This window comes from Cervus canadensis, chromosome 10 (genome assembly GCF_019320065.1).
Source record: "Cervus canadensis isolate Bull #8, Minnesota chromosome 10, ASM1932006v1, whole genome shotgun sequence".
NCBI classification, from domain to species: Eukaryota; Metazoa; Chordata; class Mammalia; order Artiodactyla; family Cervidae; genus Cervus; species Cervus canadensis.
The window spans coordinates 7210418-7229758 of record NC_057395.1 but is presented as its reverse complement, the minus strand read 5'-3'; the positions used below and the strand labels follow the sequence as shown (position 1 = coordinate 7229758).

The 19341-nt window shown below is 40.2% G+C and overlaps 1 protein-coding gene across 1 annotated transcript in view; it reads left to right on the top strand.

Annotated features, from left to right (window-relative positions):
• Positions 1-795: 795 nt before the first annotated feature.
• TAF3 (TATA-box binding protein associated factor 3) overlaps positions 796-19341 on the top strand; it is a 118802-nt gene continuing 100256 nt past the window's right edge. Inside the window, exons 1-2 of the mRNA XM_043479338.1 lie at positions 796-1169; positions 5697-5939. Of these exons, the coding sequence (XP_043335273.1) occupies positions 1004-1169; positions 5697-5939 (409 nt within the window). The 5' untranslated portion in view covers positions 796-1003. The remainder of the gene's footprint in view (positions 1170-5696; positions 5940-19341) is intronic.

Genomic DNA, 19341 nt, shown 5'->3' with positions numbered 1-19341 from the left:
AGAGAGAATTTAGGGCAGGCAACAGTTCTTCATACACCCAGCTTGATTTAAGGACTTTGACCTCCGTAGGCAACTGAGTCCTCTCTTCCTTTGACAGATCCTAGACGCTGATGAAGGGCACACTGGCAAACTCTCGCCCACCAGCATGCCACCCGTTTTTGTAAATAAAATTTCATTGGAACCAGGGCTGCGATTAGAAAGAGGTGACCCGAGACAGGAAAGGGGCAGGGTAGTAGTTCGGATTTTTAAGTAACTGTGTTAAAATACTAGTAATTTTCATTACATTTTCTGCTGGCCGCTTAAATTGTATCCGGTGGTCAGTGCCGCACAGGCCACACCTTACACCCCGCCCTATTGTAAAGGGCTTCGAATGACATGATTAACAGCTTGGACCTGATTTAATCTATACAACGGTAAACAGATTTTTTTTTTTTTTTTTTTAAACAGAGGCGGGATTAGATCCGCGACTGGAAGTTTCCACGCCCCTAAATCCCACCCTTGCACTCACAGCCTCTCGGGTTCTCACTTCTCTCTAACACCCACATCCTGGCTCCTTCTTCGGCCCCCGAACCGCTGACGGTCCCCTCCCGGGTCCCCTCCGAGCGAGTGGCCCGAGGAGGCCCCAGGCACCTGCCTCCTCTGGCCCATCCTTCACCTGCGCCCCGCGCCGCGGTTTCCTGCATCCTTCCAGGCCCGAGAGTCAACACCGGGACCATCGCTCTGCTACAACGGGGCGGAGCTTCCGCATCGGCCCGCTCAGCACTCGGCTAGTGCTGCCTCGCCCCGGCGACCATCCAGCGGGAGGCGGAGCGAGTCCAAAATGGCGGCTCTCAGGCTGGCGCGCTCCGTGCTGCTGAGGCTTTGAGGTGGTCGCCGGGGGTCTGGGGGGGACGATTTCCCCGCCGCGGAGGCCCTGGAGGATGAATCGGGGGCCCTGCTAAGGCTAGGCGGCGGAGGTGGAGAGAAGTGGCGGCACGGACTGCGGTGGAGTCCACGGAGCGGGATGTGCGAGAGTTACTCCAGGTCGTTGTTGAGGGTCTCGGTGGCGCAGATCTGCCAGGCGCTGGGCTGGGACTCGGTGCAACTGAGCGCCTGCCACCTTCTCACGGACGTGCTGCAGCGCTACCTGCAGCAGCTGGGACGGGGCTGCCACCGGTACTCGGAGCTGTGTGAGTACCGGGCTGGGTACGGGAGGCTGTCTGGCCGGTCACGAGTGACACCTCCGCGCTCCCCTGTGCTCTCCCGGCGTCCGGGAGGTGTTGGTCCTTCGCTCTCACCCCGCGATCGGGTGTCTTCTCGGCCCCTGACGCTCCTTCGCTCCCACTGCCCCTGGAAACTCGAGTCATCCCTCTGCTGCCTCTTCGCCTGCCGCTAACTTATCCCGCGTGCAGCAGGAGCCGGGTCCCCGCTCCCAGCTCCACACCCTCTGCCCTCCTCTCTGATCTGATCATCGGCCTTAATCATCGTCTCCTTTGGCAGCGTGCAGAACCCCCTCCAAAACGCCTTACAGCCTCTGTTTGGTCCTTTCCCTCCCCTTGCCCGCAAACTACTACAACTAGTTGTCACAGGCGCTCCGTCTACCGGCCGTTTCTTACAAGCCTGGCCGTTCTTCAGCTCCTGACAACACAGACTCGTTGACAGCTCTGCTCCGTTAGGGACACTGCCTCTTCTTTCTGTTTCTGTTCGTTTCACGGACAGCATCTCTGCCAACTTGGTCAGTTTCACTTATGTTCACTTTCATGTACATCTCAATTGATTTCCTCCTCTGTATTTTTATGTCAGTGGTTATCAAGAGTGTGGTAGAGAGATCATAGGCAGTTTACAAGGTTCCCCAGGTAGTCTGGGCTACAGCGGATGGTTTTTAAGTGAATTATCTGGTAGTATCTGTTCTTTCGTGGCTCAGTCGTGTCTGACTCTGTTGCGACTCCGTGGGCTGCATCCCACCAAACTCCCCTGTCCATGGGGTTTCCCAGGCAAGAAGACTGAAGTGGTTTGCCATTTCCTTCTCTAGGGGATCTTCCCCCGCCCAGTGACCAAACTGGCAGTCTCCTGCCTTAGCTGGCTGATTGTTTACCATGGGGCCACCAGGGAAGCCCCAGGAGTATCTATAGCTGGTGGCATTTATGAAGTTGGGGTGCAACACATCATCTCATTTATGGGAAGTCTGTGTGTGGAGAGGGAACTGACTCTCATTGACGTTTCAGGGACTTATTTTTCAGGTGGTGAGCTGGAGAACTGGGTAAAATGTTTCACTGAACATTTTGTTTTGTTAAGGTGGTTACTCCTCTGAAAAATTGACACACATGGATACACTTTACTTCTTAGGTACCAAGTTCCATTCCACCTTCCATAGTGCTATCAGAATAACCTGTTAGTCACTCCATAACACAACTCTGATTGTGTCATTCTTAAAAATATTCCACTTAGTTACAGACTGGAAATCTAAGCTCTCTAGCAGCACATGCTTTCCTTTGTGAGCTCACATTTTCTTATCTTCTGCTGTACTGTCATCCTCAATCTGCAGCCATGCTACTTGCCTTTCCTGAAAACTTTAAGCCCACCATTCCTGCCTGCGTGCTGTTTCCTAGCGTGTCTTTTGCCCCCAGAAGTATGATTTCTGTTTTGAGATCCACTTAAATCATTTGCTTTAGGAAACTCATCATATCTCTTCTTATAATTCTGTGCATATTTCTGCCATGTTAACTGAACATCTTGTTTGTTTTTTAAATATATTTATTTATCTGGCTGTGCTGAGTCTTAGTGGCGGCACACAGGATCTTGGATCTTCATTGAGGCTTTTGGGACCTAGTTCCCTAATCAAGGGTGGAACCTGGGCCCCCTGCATTAGGAGCTCGGAGCCTTAGTTACTGGACCACCAGGGAAGTCCCTGAATACCTTGTTTTGTAATCATCTGTGTATGTCTCTCACCCTCTCCTCTTCCCTCCCCAGGAGACAAATTTATTATATTTGTATTCAGTAACCTAGTACAATGCCATAATATAATAGGCAGCCAGGAGATACTTGTTGAATAAATATCTGAACTGATAAGCCACTACCATAATAACTATTTAGTCGTTTAACATTTTGTGTTTTAAAAATGTGTATTTTTGGACCGCTTGTTTTCACAGCTGTGTCAGATCTGAACTTGAAGCTGCCGAGTGGCTCTCATTCACTCTTGTCTTGCACGTGCACCGCCAACACACTGCTCTCTGCTTTTGCTTCATTTTCCTCCCTCCTCCCTTCCTGGCCCTTGAGTGAGTTTACTGGTACGGTATGCGTGGTCCCGGTTATATTTTTTGCTCCCAAATTCCCTAAATGAGGACGGATGTTCTGTTCCTTTAGGTCAAAATATCCCCAGAATACATAGTTCCCTTTCCTGATTGACACAGAACCAGCTAGGTTCTGGCACTGTCAGCAGCCAGGTATTCTAGGGTCATCGGGTGAGCCTTGTTGATAATTACCCAGTCTCTGTAATGATTGTCTTACTTTTAGTGAGAATAGGGTGATCAGGTTCATTACTCCCCATTGTGATTTGGTGACTTTTCAAAAATGCTACTTCCTGGTATACTTAACTGGTTACAGACTTTTCTAGGTTCCTTTTTCTCCACTATTCTTATTTCAGACTGGAATTCTGTAACATCAGGTCCCCGCTATGCAATCTTGTCTTCTGTTTCTTTATTTCTTTTGTCTTTCTGACACAATGTCTATTGAGCACCACTTATGTATGTGCTACCTGATGGAGACGTGGGATTACTTAGGCATAATCCCTGCCCATAAGCTGTGTACAAGGGTGTCGAAATGTCAGTAAAAACAAAATGATGCTATTTGTTCCTTTTTAAAAAGATGCTCTTTCAGAAAGGAAGTATCGGAAGTTACTATTAATTCAACAAATAGTACATTTAAAAATTTCCCAAAGGGAACGGTTTACCAAAGCGCTCAGGAGCAGAAGTTTCCGCATGCACTCTATTATACATTAAACAATGTGTGTGTACGCTGAAAGTAGCGCGCGGTGTCGGCAGTAACTGCAGGAGAAAGACAGAGACGGAGAGACGCATGCGCACTCTGGGTTCCAGGGCCGGCTTCACAGAGAAGACGAGACTTATGTTGAGGCGTGACGCACAGTGGTGCGAGGTGGGGAGCACGCCAGGTAGAAGACAAGCATAAGCTGAGATAACCAAGTGGGATTCAGTGAGGCGGCCAGCTTGGCATATGTAACCAGTTCATTTAGAAGGTGCTAGGGAAAAGTGTTAAATGGAGAGAAATCAGGTGAGGGAGGGACTTCACAGATAGAGGCGGGAGACGCTGCACACTTCGGAGCAGGGGGTAGGGGCCGCAGGTGATGCTTGAAGACAGTCGCGCTGTCGGTGAGATGCGCTAGAGATGCACTGGGGAGGGCTTGGAGCTCTGCCGAGACGGGGAGAGTGGGAACCCAGCGAAAGGAGAAGTGCTGAAAGCCGGGGCCAACAAGGATGGTGCAGGGGGAAGGACTGGAATGTCTTGGGCTGAAACTGCGCAAATGTGGAGGAATTCAAGAGGATCACATTTTTTTAGAGTGAGAAAAGAATAGTGCTTTTAATGAGGATCAAAGAGTTGAAAATGCCTGCCTGTCATTAAGGGGAAGAACAGGTACTCATTTTATGTATTCTCTCTTTCTTATACATCATAGAAGTAACCTATACTTGTATAGAAATTCAGAGTACAAAATTCTTGAAGTTAGATGTGAGTCTCATGCCTCACTTCTTCCCTTCCCCTGTCTGCTGCTTTCAGCCCCGTAAACTGTTAAAGTTGAATGTGTATCTTTGCAGAAGTTTTCTGAATGAGTGTTAGCAAGCATGTCTCGTTTTTGCAAACTGGGTATTATTCTTTTCTATTTTACATCATGATTTAATTTCAGGCAAACTGAATTTGATATGATTATAGGATATTACAGTAAAAAAAAAAGAAAGAAATAGGCTATCGGAAATCTGGAACTGGAATTTTCATAGAAGTTTTAAAAGGTGTAGAGACCTTAAGTTCTGCTAAGGGCAGGCAGAGAAGGAACTTCCTTTTCTAAAGAGAATCTCACTATATATAATGCTTTATCATTTTATCTCTACCCATTTTATATAGTATCTTCTAAATACATTTAAAATGTGTATTTAAATTGCCTATATCATCTAAGTCCTGTCAACACATTTTCTTAGATTTACAAAAATTTGATTCAGTGATGTAATTCATTGATCAGATGTTTATGGAGGGCAGCTGTATGCCAACCACTGATGTAGTCTCCAGCACTGTATTAGTAACAGAGAAAATGGAATGGACGTTTACCTAGCTCAGCATTCTGCATATTTGATAAGAAAAATAATAATAAACATTTACTTTGTGTCAGCCACTTTACAGGTGCCGTTGACCATCCTTGAGTTACTATTGACATTAGTTTTGTACTGGCTGGTTGTCAGTGTGAATTGTCTGTGCTGTTCTGGCTGGTCATCAGATTGTATTTAAATCGACTTTCAGAGTCAGCTTTCTAATATCTAAACAGTTCGACGTTCTGTTGAAACTCTATTCAACTCTTTCCAATAACTGAGTCCTAAGTATATACTATATTTGTTTCTGAGTTGTATATTTACCTAATACTTTTTCTCTTAATGCTTTCAAAGATATTCATGGAATTTTTCTTAAAATAATTTGCTCTGCTTTTGACTTTGTTTCAGATGGCCGGACAGACCCAATTTTGGATGATGTTGGTGAAGCTTTCCAACTCATGGGGGTTAGTCTTCACGAACTAGAAGACTACATCCACAATATTGAACCCGTCACTTTCCCACATCAGATCCCTTCGTTTCCTGTTAGCAAGAACAACGTTCTTCAGTTTCCTCAACCCGGAAGTAAAGATGCCGAGGAAAGAAAAGAGTACATCCCCGATTACATGCCACCCATTGTGTCTTCTCAAGAAGGTTTGTGGGAGTTTTTGTTTCTTGCTTATGTATTTGTAACTTATTTAATGGGTTTTTAATCTGCTTAGGTTTTCTAACTGAATTTAGAAAATGTTATGCTAACATATAAATTCTGGAAATGCAATAAAAATATTTTAATATTACTTACAAATTGTTCCAACCTTAAAGACAACAAACTTGCAGCCAGCCTCAGCAGGCAGAGCCCTGGAATCATCAAGGCATTAATTTCCTTTGTAAATTTTAAGTAGGGGAGAACCGAAGGTGACTTCAGAGAGAAGCCTGTCAGGAGACGTAGTAAATGAGAATGGGATATTCAGTAAATGAGAATGAGATATTCAGTAAGTGAGAAAGGCTTTGAAGCATAAAATTGGGGTGGTTGTCCCCATTTACTGTAGATGTGAGTTGGATGATACTGGAAACAGTGGGTGAACATTCACTAATATTATGTAGATTTATCTGTATCTTTATGATGAGTAGAAATATTTATGTTTGGTCATACAGAATTTTATTGCAAAAATAATACCTTCTCAGGCATAGTCAATCCTTGAAGAGTTCCTTTTTTCCTGCATGATTTTACATGTTCATCTTTTATGTTCACTAAGATTCTAAAGAAATACATATGTAGTTTGTGGTCTCTAATGCAGGTACAGAACATTTTTTGTTAAAAAATAGAAAAGTTACAATATCTTTCTTTTTTAAAATTCTAAAACTGTAGATGTGCTTCAGGATAATGCAAATGATGGCAGAAATAACTTTATAACTTTTTTATTACTGTGCAGTTCAGTGGCTTTTAGTGCATTGACACTGTTATGCTACCAGCACCCCTGTTCATCTGCAGAACATTTTCGTCTCTAACTCTGTAACCATTGAACAATAACTGCTTATTGCCCCCTCCCCTCAACCCCTGGCAGCCATCATTCTATTTTCTGTCTACAAATTTGACTGCTCTAGGTATTTCTTAGAAGTGGAATTTTACTTATCTTTTATCTGGCTTTCTTCACTTGGCATAATGTCTTCAAGATTCATCCATGTTGTAGCAAGTGTCAAACTTTCTCTCCTTTTAAAGGCTGAACTATACCTCGTTGTGCATATTAAGCCACATTTTGTTTTCCATCGATCTTTTGATGGCTGCTTGGGTTGTTTCTTCTGCCTTCTGGCTCTTGTGGATGGTACTGCTGTGAATGTTGCAAACACTTGATGCCCTGCTTTTCAGTTCTTTGGGGTCTCTACTCAGAAGAGGAATTGCTGGATCGTATGGTAATTCTGTATTGTTTGAGGAACAGTTTAGACATGGAAAACTGTCGTAGCTGTCTGGTTTGAGTCCCTTGGAAAAAGACGCTACTTGACAGCTTAGCACTTTTCTACTTAAAAGTTCTTAGAGGTTTAATCCTGACTGAAGGCAGCAGTCAGTTTCACCAGTAAATGTGATACAAAGCATGCCTTCAGTAGGTGTTCTTGAATCGAGTTTAATTAAGCGTTGTTTGTAGGGTCTTGCCTGTAGAAGTTCCTTGTTTCTCCTCCTTTCCTGACTAATGGTACATTAACAGCACGGCTTGGAAATCTTCACACTTGGATATCAGTCATTCCCAGTGTTCCTCAGTAGCTGCTAAGAATCTGTCTCCTCCCCACCTTTGAATTTATTTGTATTTGTAACCTTTATTACCTTGGAGGAAGTCTTACTGTTTGTAACCCCTTGTGTAAAGGCATTCTGTTTAAACCCCTCATTCCCTAATGTCTGTGTTCTTGATCTTAGAAACTTATATTTGTTACAGCTTCTCTAAGCATATATTTACTTTAATAACAAATGAATTTCAACATTAACATCATCAAAGGAGGGTTTCTTGGGCTGAGACCTGGTACTAACTGTGTTGAAAAGAACTCCTCTTCATGAAAGTAGCATTAAGTTAGCCTTGATGTGTCCTCTTGTACTTTAAGAATAGCCTTTGTATGGCTCTGAAATTTTTTTTAGATGAAATGCCACTTAGAAGTATACAAGTACCTTTAAAATGCTATTTGGAAGTACACAAAATTTTAAATTGTGCTAAGAAAACATGAATGGTCATCAAATGCTGGGAGAGAAGGGAAGGCATTACGTAGGAGGAAACTGAAGGAAAGACACTGTTGTAAGGAACTGGCACATTAGTGATTCTCAGAGTGATATGTGTATCATTTCAGCAAGTTAAACCCTGGTAAAGTGTAACAGCAAGACTATGTGTGTTATCAATTGGCATGTGTTTGAGCTGGAACTACTGTCTTCTCCATATAAAGAGTTATATAGTCCACTTTCTCTGTGTACTTTGGAGCTTTCTAAATCTATTTTGTAGTTTTCATATCATTTTGCCTCCCATTTAACCTCCTGTTTAGTAGTTAGATTGTTTAAATTTTTTTCTGTTTTTTTTTTTTTTTAATTTGAATTCAAGTTCAATTAATCTCACTTCCTGGTTCACACACAGGTTCCTCTCTGGTCATTGCATGGCCTGCATTTATTAATTTAGAGAGTGAGTTATTTTTAATAATTTAGAGGGTTAATTATTTTTAATATTTAAACCCTGATGAGCTTACTACTCAGAACCAAAGCTAGGACTTTGATTATAATCTATGCTTACCTTCTTGTTTCGTTTTTATGGCACGCAAATTATACACAATGAAATTCTCTCAAAGTGATATGGTTATCATGTTTAAATACTGCCAAGGAAATGTAGCTAAGATAGCAGATTTGTACTGGGTAGTGAAGGAGAGTGAAAAATGATTCAGTGATTTTAGCTACTGACTGCTCTCTGAAATTACGATAGTAAATTTTTGAATTTCTCTTCTGGATTATTTGAAGCAAAAGAAGAATCTTATGTTATTTGAAGTTTCTGAAATAGAAATTATAAACATTCTAGGAGGAAAATAATGTAAGCCTTGACCACTTCTTTTTCCAGCTAACACTTGTCGATTTTCTAAGGAGCAGAAATACTGCTGATTCATATGATGTGCATATTGTTCATAAGGATATAGTAATGATAGGCAGTACAATAAGATGCTTATTAAAACCTTTTATTCAGGGAAAAGAACATAAAATACAGTCCTGTGGTTACCCGGTTTTTAATACAGCCACACAAGTCAACTTAGTAAGTCATGTACAACCTGAAGTCTTTTCTTCCACTGGCACAGCACATTAGAAGGTATCTGGTATTCTGGTTAGTGGTGCAGTGTGGTACAGATGTGAACAACTTTGATAGTAACATCTGTTCACCAAGTTTCTTGTTTTATTTTCCTAAGAGCCACAGGCCTGATCAGACTTTGGTCATAAAATCTTACTAGCAAAGTTCTGTCATGGGGCTACCCTTTTATCAGTCTTTCAACTTGGTTTATGTCGAAAAAGCGTGTGGGGACTCCGCCTGGTGGTCCAGTGGTTAAGACTTTGCCTTCCAATGCAGGGGGTGTGGGTTCGGTCCCTTGTTGAACTGTAGAAGCAGCAGCCTGGGCTTCCTGGAGCCATTCAGATGTGACTCAGTTCGTTACTGAGTTCACGGTCTCACGGAGTCACTTTACCTTTCCCAGTGTCATTTCCATCGTCTGTCAGGCAGGTATATAATACCTGCCAGGAGAGTGATGGGAGGACTGAGGGAGAGCTTCTGTGAGACATTTATATAAAATAGGACAGTGCTTAACACGTAATAACGCATGTTGGTCCCCTTCCCATCTTGCGGCTTCACTCTTGAGGAATTTCCTTTTCCCTTGAAGGACAATATACATTTGAGGAAGTGATTCAACAATAAGAATAAATCTAAAACAGTGTTAATCACATGCTTAGGGGCTAAGGAGACACAGACTTAATAGCTGGGCTGGAGTGTGTGCTTGATGGAAGAGCTCTCTGATTGTCAGCTGTGTGAAGATGGGGTGGGAGAAGATGAGAGATGATTTCCTACCTGTTATAACTGATTATGTGTTTACAAGTGAAACCTCTTTGAAAGGATATTATAAATGCATATCTTGCGTAGACTGTTAAAGTTCTGATGGCCAGTACCCGGTGTGTTTTAGCCAAGAACACTACCCACCCGCCAGCCCGCCATATGTATTTTCAGATTCACACCAGTAACATATTTTTCTTTCCTGTTTTGTTGTACCAAGGAATGTGTGAAAAATAGTATTCTCTTCCAGAGTCATTGTTTGGTTCTCAAAAGTATGGTCAGTAGATCACTGGTATTCTAGGTGATCTGTCCATAATATTTGAGAAGGAAAAAAGAAATAGAAACCATTTACTCTGCTTTACTTATTGCAGTAAACTTAGCAACCTAGCAAACTTGGTCAAGATACTGTGATGTTGCTACTTTTAGGGTTTTATAAAATAAGTTAACTTTCTTTGAGTAGATTTAGATTTATAGGAAAATCCCGTACCCAGTTTCATGTAATATTAATATATTACTATGGGATATTTGTTATGGTTAATGAACCAACGTTGATACATTATTATTATGCATTATTAATGTCCATTATCTGTAGTTTTTACCTAATAACCTTTTTCTGTTCCATCCGTATGCCCATAACTCTAGTTATCATGTCTTCTTAGGCTCTTGTTGACTCTGACAGTTTTCAAACTTTCCATTGCTGATGACTGTGACAGTTCTGAGGGGTATTGGTCAGAGGTATATAGATGCCCCTCTGTTGGAATTTGTCAGGCTTTTCTCATGATTGCACTGGAATGACAGGTTTTGGGGGAGGAAGACCACAGTTGTGAAGTGCCATTTTCATCGTATCTTATTAAAGGTACATCCTATCAACGCGATCGATCACTGTTGATGCTGACCGTGGTCACGTGGCAGAGGTGGTCTGTCTTGGTATATCCACTCTGAAGGTACCCTCTTTTCCCTCTTCCCACACTGTCACCTGTGGAAAGAATCCCCTATGCGTAGACCACTGTTAAGGAGTAGGGAGTTATACTTCCCCCCCCTTTAAAGGTGGAGTATTTCCACAAATTAAACTCTTCTGCAGAAATTATTTGGAATTCTTCTCCATTTGTCTCTTCTCTCCCAGGGCTTATTTTATGAAGCACTTCCAAAAATAAACATTTATAGGTTCAAAATAATTTTAAAAAGTAACACAAGCATGTTGGGGGAAAAAAAATACTGTCCAAGTATATTCAGTATAAAATGAAAGGTCTTCCTCATTTTCCTCATACTCTCGTTCTCCAAGAGTAATGTGTTTAAGGTGTGAATCCTTCTAGGTCTTTTAATGGGAAGTGTTTTGACTCAGGATGTGTGTCCACTTCAGTTCCTATCATTTGTCTCTCGAGCTGCTGCTGTCTGACTTCCTCCATCCTTCTCTTGAAGTCGCTCTCATTGAGATCACCAAGTACCACCTGACTGGTTGACTTAAAGGCAGTGTTTATCCTTATTTACCGATCTATTTTTTTGGAGGAGTGGGTATAGCTTAGTGAATTATTACAAAGCAAATACCTTTATAAAGGGCTTCCCTGGTGGCTCAGTGGTAAAGAATCTGCCTGCCAATTCAGGAGATGCAGGTTTGATTGCTGGGTTGGGAAGATCCCCTGGAGAAGGGAGTGGCTACCCACTCTAATATTCTTGCCTGGAGAATCCTGTGGACAGAGGAGCCTGGCAGGCTATAGTCATGGGGTCATAAAGAGTTGGCTTAGTTGGCTTAGCGACTAAACAAACAAATACCTTATAACCACCTCCCATTTCAGTACCCAGAACTTTACCAACCACTCCAGAGCCCCGCCGTGTGCCCACCCCTCTCTTTTCCACTCTTCTCACTTTATTATAGGGAATACTGCTTTGTTTTTCTTAATAGTATTATTAGTCAAATGTGTATCCCTAGATACTTTAATTTCTTTTCACATCCACCAGGTTTTTTTTTTTTTTTTACTTCTCGTATCTTTTAAGTTTCTTTTAGTCTACAGGCCCCACTTCTGGTTCCCTGCCCCGCCTGCTCCCTTCCCCCTTACAATGCATTGTGTTTGTTGAGGAGCCTGGGGTGTCGGACTTTTAGGGTTTCCCACAGTCTGGATTTGCTATGTACTCTGTACTGTCAGTGGTGCAGTTCAGTATGCTTCTTTGAAATTGGCAGCACGGATCTATAAGGACTGATCAGACCTCATTTCCCTGCCTCTGGCAAGACAGATGTGGGTTTGTACCTATAGTGTAAGTTTTTGAGTTAGAGTTTTAAAATATATGGGTGTCTCCAGCTTTGCATTCAGCCCTTAAGCAGAGGTGCATATATTTCAGAGTGGTGAGTAGAGGTTCCAGCACACACAGCTGTGATGGGCTCCACTTTACAGTGGACCAGGCCAGAATTCTCTTCTGGTTGAAATGTTTTTCCTTTAATCTGTCTGGATTTATAAAAATAAGAGCTCAAAAAAAAAAAAAAAAAGAGCTCACTTGCAATGTTATAATAAAATCGTTTGTATGCTTCTAAATAAGCAAAGTATTAATAGTATCTAATGCCTTAGGAAAGTTCAGCATTTGGTATTTTATATACCTCAACCACTACATTTGTCTGTTTCTCCCTTCCATGATAGAAAAAGTATTTTGTTGATTTTAATAAAATTTTAGAAATTTCAGAAATTTCTAATATCCACAGTTAGATTTCTTGGAAAGTTTCCTATGTAGCGGAGGGAGAGCTTGAGAGGTGAATAGGGCAATAGATGTTACACGGCTGACTTAGACTAAGACCCCAGTGTGAGTGCTTTTGTCGTAAATTAGGATTTATTCTCTCTTGCTTTGCTGAATTTGAATCTTATCTGGGACAGTGCAGTAATTGCATTTTATTTAACTAATTAGCTGCTATGGCTGCATGGAGCTTTTCTGTTTCAGATAGAATAATACCAAGTTATTTGCTTCACTTACAATGGTGGTATATCGATCTTGTACCATTGGTGCTAAAAAAAATTCAGAATCGTCTTTTCATTTATTTATAACTGCTTAATTCGGGAGATACAGGGGTGTGTCTCCAGAAAGGGCCAATTTTTGCCTTCCTAGAGTTTCTAATCTAAGAGGGGGTGGCAGAAAGACTGGACTAATATTTATGTATGATTTCAAATTATGCTGTAAGGAATGAAGGACTTGATGACTGTGTTTTAAGTGGCCAGGATACGGTGACGGTGAGGGCGGAGGGTGGCTTTGAGAGAGAAGAGTCTGGCTGGAACTTGGTCATCCAAGGGGGAGGTGATGGGGCCTGGATTCTGACTGGTGACACCATCGGAGGAAGGACCGTTTTATTCCTGGTGCAGACTTTAAACTCTGCAGTCTAAATAAGAATATTGATTTCTTTTTTCCTGTGGAAGGGATTACAGTTCAGTAGGTGGCACTCTTTCCTTTTCTGTTAGTGTTTGATATCCAGTTAAATGCCCCCCAAAGTTTTTAAAGTCTTAAGAAAAAGCATATAACTTAAACCATAGGTGGCTTGTTTTAGAAAGAAAGACAGCAGCATTGCTAATAATTTATTGTCTCTGGAACTTTGTTAGAGCAGTTACACATGAATATATTTACTGTTTGTTTTAAGGAAACTTTTGTATCTGGCCAAGATTTCTTTTTATCATTTAGCAAAGACCTATATTATCCTTCCTGAAACTCTAGCTTTTCTTTTCAAAAATTTTAAATTATCTGTAACTACCTTTCCATCTGTTTTGATTTTTAAACATCTTCAAAGTCCCATTAGAAGATACTTTTATGTGGGCATATTTTCCCCATTTTCACTTTCCCCTTGTGTATCCACCCATTTTTCATTTATGAAGAGAAGTTTTGGTTAATTGACATAGTTAATACAATTTGTGTCCTACTGTTGTTTGAAAATTTTATAAATCTTAATTATGTTGAATTTTTTCACAGTGCTTTTCAGGTTTACTATATCCTTCTACTTCTCTGTATATTCATTCTGTTAGTTTTTGGAAGTTTGATATTAAAACTACAACTAAAAATGTTAATTTATCTACTTAAAAAATAATTGTAATATAGAGTGGAACTATATGTAACCTTGTTCTGTATTTTCCAAGTCTGCTGTAAATGTGTTATCATACCTTCATAATTTAAAAAAATAAAAATTAAAACTCTCTGATAGAGACCTGAAAAAAACTCTTCTTAATTCAACATTATTTATATTCTGCTTTTAAAACTTAACATTCTATCATCTTTTTTCCTAGTTCCTATTTTTATATTTACTTTTTTTTTTTAAAGAATGTACCATAATTTACTCAACCAATCTCTTTAATTTTAGAGACTTTTACTGTTTTTAAGTATTATAATTTTGTCTCAAGTGTCTTTGTACATATTTTTCTTTTATATTATTTTTTATGATAAATTCCCAAGGGAGGAGTTCTTAGATCAAAGGTATGCACACATGTATGGCTTTTGATATTACACACTGCTTTCCAAAAGAAGTTACCATTTTATGATGCTTTTATGATCATCATTTTATGATGATTTTTACGGTCAAAAATAAGTTTTTGACCATACCAGTATGCTAGAGGTCTCACCGGAATTGAATTTCAAAGTCTGTTTTTTAAAATTTAGATTAAAATACATTTGTATTAATGTATTTAAAATGGTGGGGAACACTTTTGTTTTTAGGTAAAAATTGGGAACTAAAAAAAAAATAATCTCCAACTGGAACATGTAACAACTGTTACTATGATGTAGTCCTCAAAGTGTGTGTGTTTACCTGTGCCCATTTAACATAGTTTAATTACAGCATAAATTTTTATATACTGTACTTTTTCATTTAATTAATTCACCTACTATGTGCTAGCCATCAAATAGTTTTTATTTGGAGACGGTGGCAGATGTCGGCGTGAACAGGAAATGTATACGATAGATTCAGAGGATTTGGTGTGGGTTTGTCGTTCTGTCCTTGTGTTAGTAGGATGGGGGTGTGGAGATGCTGCAGGTTTGTTAGAGATTTTGATTTGTGGTGCTTACTTAGTGAATATCTTTGAGTATCTGCCCCGTAGCAGTTAGCTGTTCAGCTATAGAGTGATGGTTGAGAGGTCTGGTCTGAGATGAAAGATGAAGAGTATTACTTATTCCATGTTGCTGGATAGTCTTTATAACCATCACTTTATTTTATTTATAAAATTTTTTGACTGCACCACAGGCTTGTGGGATTTTTAGTTCCCCAACCATGGATCGAACCCAGGCTCTACTCAGTAAGGGCGTGAAGCCTTAACCTCTGGCCCCCCTGGGAATTCCCTTTAACTGTCATTTTAAGTGACTGTGTGATGGGACACCCCTTAGTCTTGAAGATTTAGGCCTCTTCTAAGTTTTAACTTACACGAATATCACTGTAATACATGCTTTTATTCATACAGTTTTCTCAGTATTTCAGATTATTTCTGATTGACTTTTGAAAATTTGATTACTGAGTTAAGACTATGAAGTTAAAAAATTTTAATGAAATTCCTCTAAAAATATTGTATTAATTTATAGTACTAGTAATATAAAATATCCATTTTATTTCATCTTTCATTTAAAACAGTGTTTCTAACTTAATAGGTGATATTATTTACATTTAACATTTTAATTATTCTGGTATTAACATTTAACACAATTTGAGAAAACGTGTTCTTAACCTTCAGGGTATTGTTAGACTTGATTAGCTCCAATTTTTGGTTTTGAGTTTTGAGCAGTTCTTTTTGTTTGAAAGGATTGGCATTTCATGGTTTTTATTCTTTCTTAGAGATTGTCAAAAGCACAAAGAGAAAATTTATTTAATTTTTTAGTTGAATAAAACTCCTTCTGCCTTGCCATTACCCTATGGGTCCATTGCACCCTTATATAAATTTAAGTTACAATATGGGATCTTATGGATCATATTTTCTCTATCTTGAAACATTTTGCTATTTAATCATCATAGGTATTATTTTATTATGACTCATCATTACTCATCAATTATTCCCAAATATGCTTAAAAATGGAAGAATATGAAATGCAAATATGCTAATAAAATGGAAGAATGATGAAATCACCTAGATAAGGATGATCCAATAATGAAATAAATTGCCACCTTTCATTTTTCTGATTTTGGGGCCATTTTCTAATTCTGTATTCTGTTTCAAGAATGTAATTAAGAAGACTGAAAGCATCGTTCTAGCCAACTTTTAGGTTTAATTGAACATAGTTGAAAGTGCAAAATTTTTCATTTTCCACTTGGAAAAGAGAAAAAACTAACATTGCATAATTATTAGACAAATCAGAAATTAAATGCAGAGCTAGCAACGTTTTTTGCCTTGTTTTTACTCTCCTTTTACTTATATTTCTGCAAATTATGTATAAAATGGCTTAAAAATATGAAGGTTCCACTGAGCCAAGATGTCAAATGATAATAGTTATTTTTCCTGCTATCCTGAGGGTGAAAGTTAGAAACATTTGTCGGATTTAATGACGCTATTACATTTGAACACTTCTCTTTAGTGTGCAGCCCTCATTATGTCTTGACAGACACAATTGGGAATAGTTAGAAGGAAGCAGTAGTTCTGGGCCAGTCAGCAGTGGAACGGAAACCTCAGGAAGTCCCAGGGCACGGTGGAGGAGAAAAACTCACTTTTCATTTCCTCTCCTGTACAGCGTGTTCAGGTTAACTTTGAAGGGGCCTGAGCTGTCGGTGGGAAGACTCTGTCCGCAGTCGAGTGTTACCTGTGTGCTGGGGCCCATCTCAGCAGGCATCGGGTTGTCAGTGCCCAGACCTTGCCAGGTCCCCTGAGAACTGCTCCATATCCTATTGCACATTCAATATGAAACAGGGATACACTTAGTTTTGCATTTAAAGGGTTTCTGAAAGTTCAGCCTCCAGTGAAGCCTGGCAGTGAATTCATCATTATTAAAGCTGCTTTGTCGGGAAGGAAAGGATTGTTTAGAACTGTCCTCTTTGGTGTTACCAGAAATGCTCTGGGAAATTTTTTTTTAATGGCAAAGAATTCTGTATCTTTACTTGTCTGTGTGGTACACATCGTAAGTCTTCTTGCAAATACTGTACAATTATTGCACCCACCAAAGTGGTGTTTAACCCACCGTGGCCTCGGAGCCTATCAGTATATGTGTGTTTATAGTTTAACAAATGTTAAGGTTTCCACAGATGTTCATGGCAGAGTTTGTTTTTTCTTAAGACCTTTTTTTTCAACCTTGTCTTTCTAAATTTTAGTAGCAAAAAGGTATGACACATGGTGAGTTTATATCAGACTTTGAGCGACAAGGGCCTGAACGCTGGATGTGATGGGATTTGGTGAGAAGCAGCAGCACTTAGACGCCCTGACTGAGGTGCCACACACTCCTCTGAGGGCCTTCCACGTGCTGCCGCATTTCATCCTCATCACAGCCCTCCTGAGGATGAAGAGCCAGTGCTGGTCCTTCTGTAGACGAGCAGACTGCGGTGTGGGGCGGCAGGTAACTTTAACAATCACAGACTAATAACTGGGGGATCCAAAGTCTGACTCCAAACGACTCATTTTTTTGTTTGTTTTTTAAGTTACTTGAGCTCATTTTTTATGCTTAAATTGTATTACTGTGATGGTCCCATTTATAAGGTTCAAATATCCACAATGAAGCTTTTGATTACTTTATGCCACTGATTTAACCCTGTTGATCATAGACTTCTGGGAAGACTTGAGGGTATCGCCTGAGTCGTGTGAAGCATCCTATGTAGGCTAAGTAAAAGAACTTACATGAACATATAATGTAACTATATTTTTAGTGTGTAGAACAACTGTTGTGGTTAATAGCATACAATTTCATTTAGTTCATAGTCTTTTGTTATTACGTATTTCCCTAAGTGGGTTCTCCAGGTAGCTCGGTGGTGTAGAATCCACCTGCAGTGCAGGAGATGTAGGAGATGTAGGTTCAATCCCTGGATTGGGAAGATGCCCTGGAGAAGGAAATGGCAACCCACTCCAGTATTCTCACCTGGAGAATCCCATGGACAGAGGAGCCTGGTGGGCTACAGTCCATGGGGTTGCAAAGAGGCAGACATGACTGAGCATGTACACATGCATTTCCCTAGTTAGTGTATACTAACATTACAGCTATGTTGTTGTGGGCATTCATGATATCTTTTGTTGTTACGAAGGAGGGCATTATTTAGAAGTGTTATTTTCTGTTAGCAGGGATGTACTTGTAGATTACATCTTTATGATGTCTTAGTTGAGAAGCACAATTGATGGTTATTACTCCTTTCATTGATTTGCTCTCATGAATGAGAGCATTCAGTATATTTTGGAATTGTAGGACAAGTCATACTATTAATTTGGAGAAGTCATGTTGGAGGCAAAATCCATACCAGACATTAATTTAAAGTTAGAAATGGATGCTATTTAAAATATTGACCTCGTAATACATATTCACTTATTGAATTCATTCAGCATGTACTTAGTGATTGTGTGTGCCAGTTAACACAGAAAATACATATGAGCAGAACAGACAGTAGTTTTCGTCCTTGTGGATTTTATACTTTCAGTTCAGTTCAGTTCAGTCGCTCAGTCGTGTCCGACTCTTTGTGACCCCATGGGCTGCAGCACGCCAGGCCTCCCTATCCATCACCAACTCCCAGAGTTTACTCAAACTCATGTCCATTGAGTCAGTGATGCCATCCAACCATCTCATCCTCTGTTGTCCCCTTCTCTTCCCGCCTTCGATCTTTCCCAGCATCGGGGTCTTTTCAAATGAATCAGTTCTTCACATCAGGTGGCCAAAGTACTGGAATTTTAGCTTGAACATCAGTCCTTCCAATGAATATTCAGGACTGATTTCCTTTAGGTTTGACTGGTTTGATCTTTGTGCAGTCCAAGGGATTCTCAAGAGTCTTCTCCAAGAACACAGTTCAAAAGCATCAATTCTTCTATGCTCAGCTTTCTTTATAGTCCAACTCTCATGTCCATTCATGGCTATTGGAAAAACCATAGCCTTAACTAGACGGACCTTTGTTGGCAAAGTAATGTCTCTGCTTTTTAATATGCTGCCTAGGTTGGTCATAACTTTTTTCCCAAGGAGTAAGCGTCTTTTAATTTCATGGCTGCAGTCACCATCTGCAATGATTTGGGAGCCCAAAAAAAAATAAAGTCTGTCACTGTTTCCACTGTTTCACCATCTGTTTGCCGTGAAGTGATGAGACCAGATACCATGATCTTAGTTTTCTAAATGTTGAGCTTTAAGCCAGCTTTTTCACTCTTCCTCTTTTACTTTCATCAAGAGGCTCTTTAGTTCTTTGCTTTCTGCCATGAGGGTGGTGTCATCTACGTATCTGAGGTTATTGATATTTCTTCTGGCCATCTTGATTCCAGCTTGTGCTTCATCCAGCTCAGCATTTCTCATGATGTACTCTGCATATAAGTTAAATAAGCAGGGTGACAGTGTACAGCCTGGATGCATTCATTTCACTCTTTGGAACCAATCTGTTGTTCCATGTCCAGTTCTAA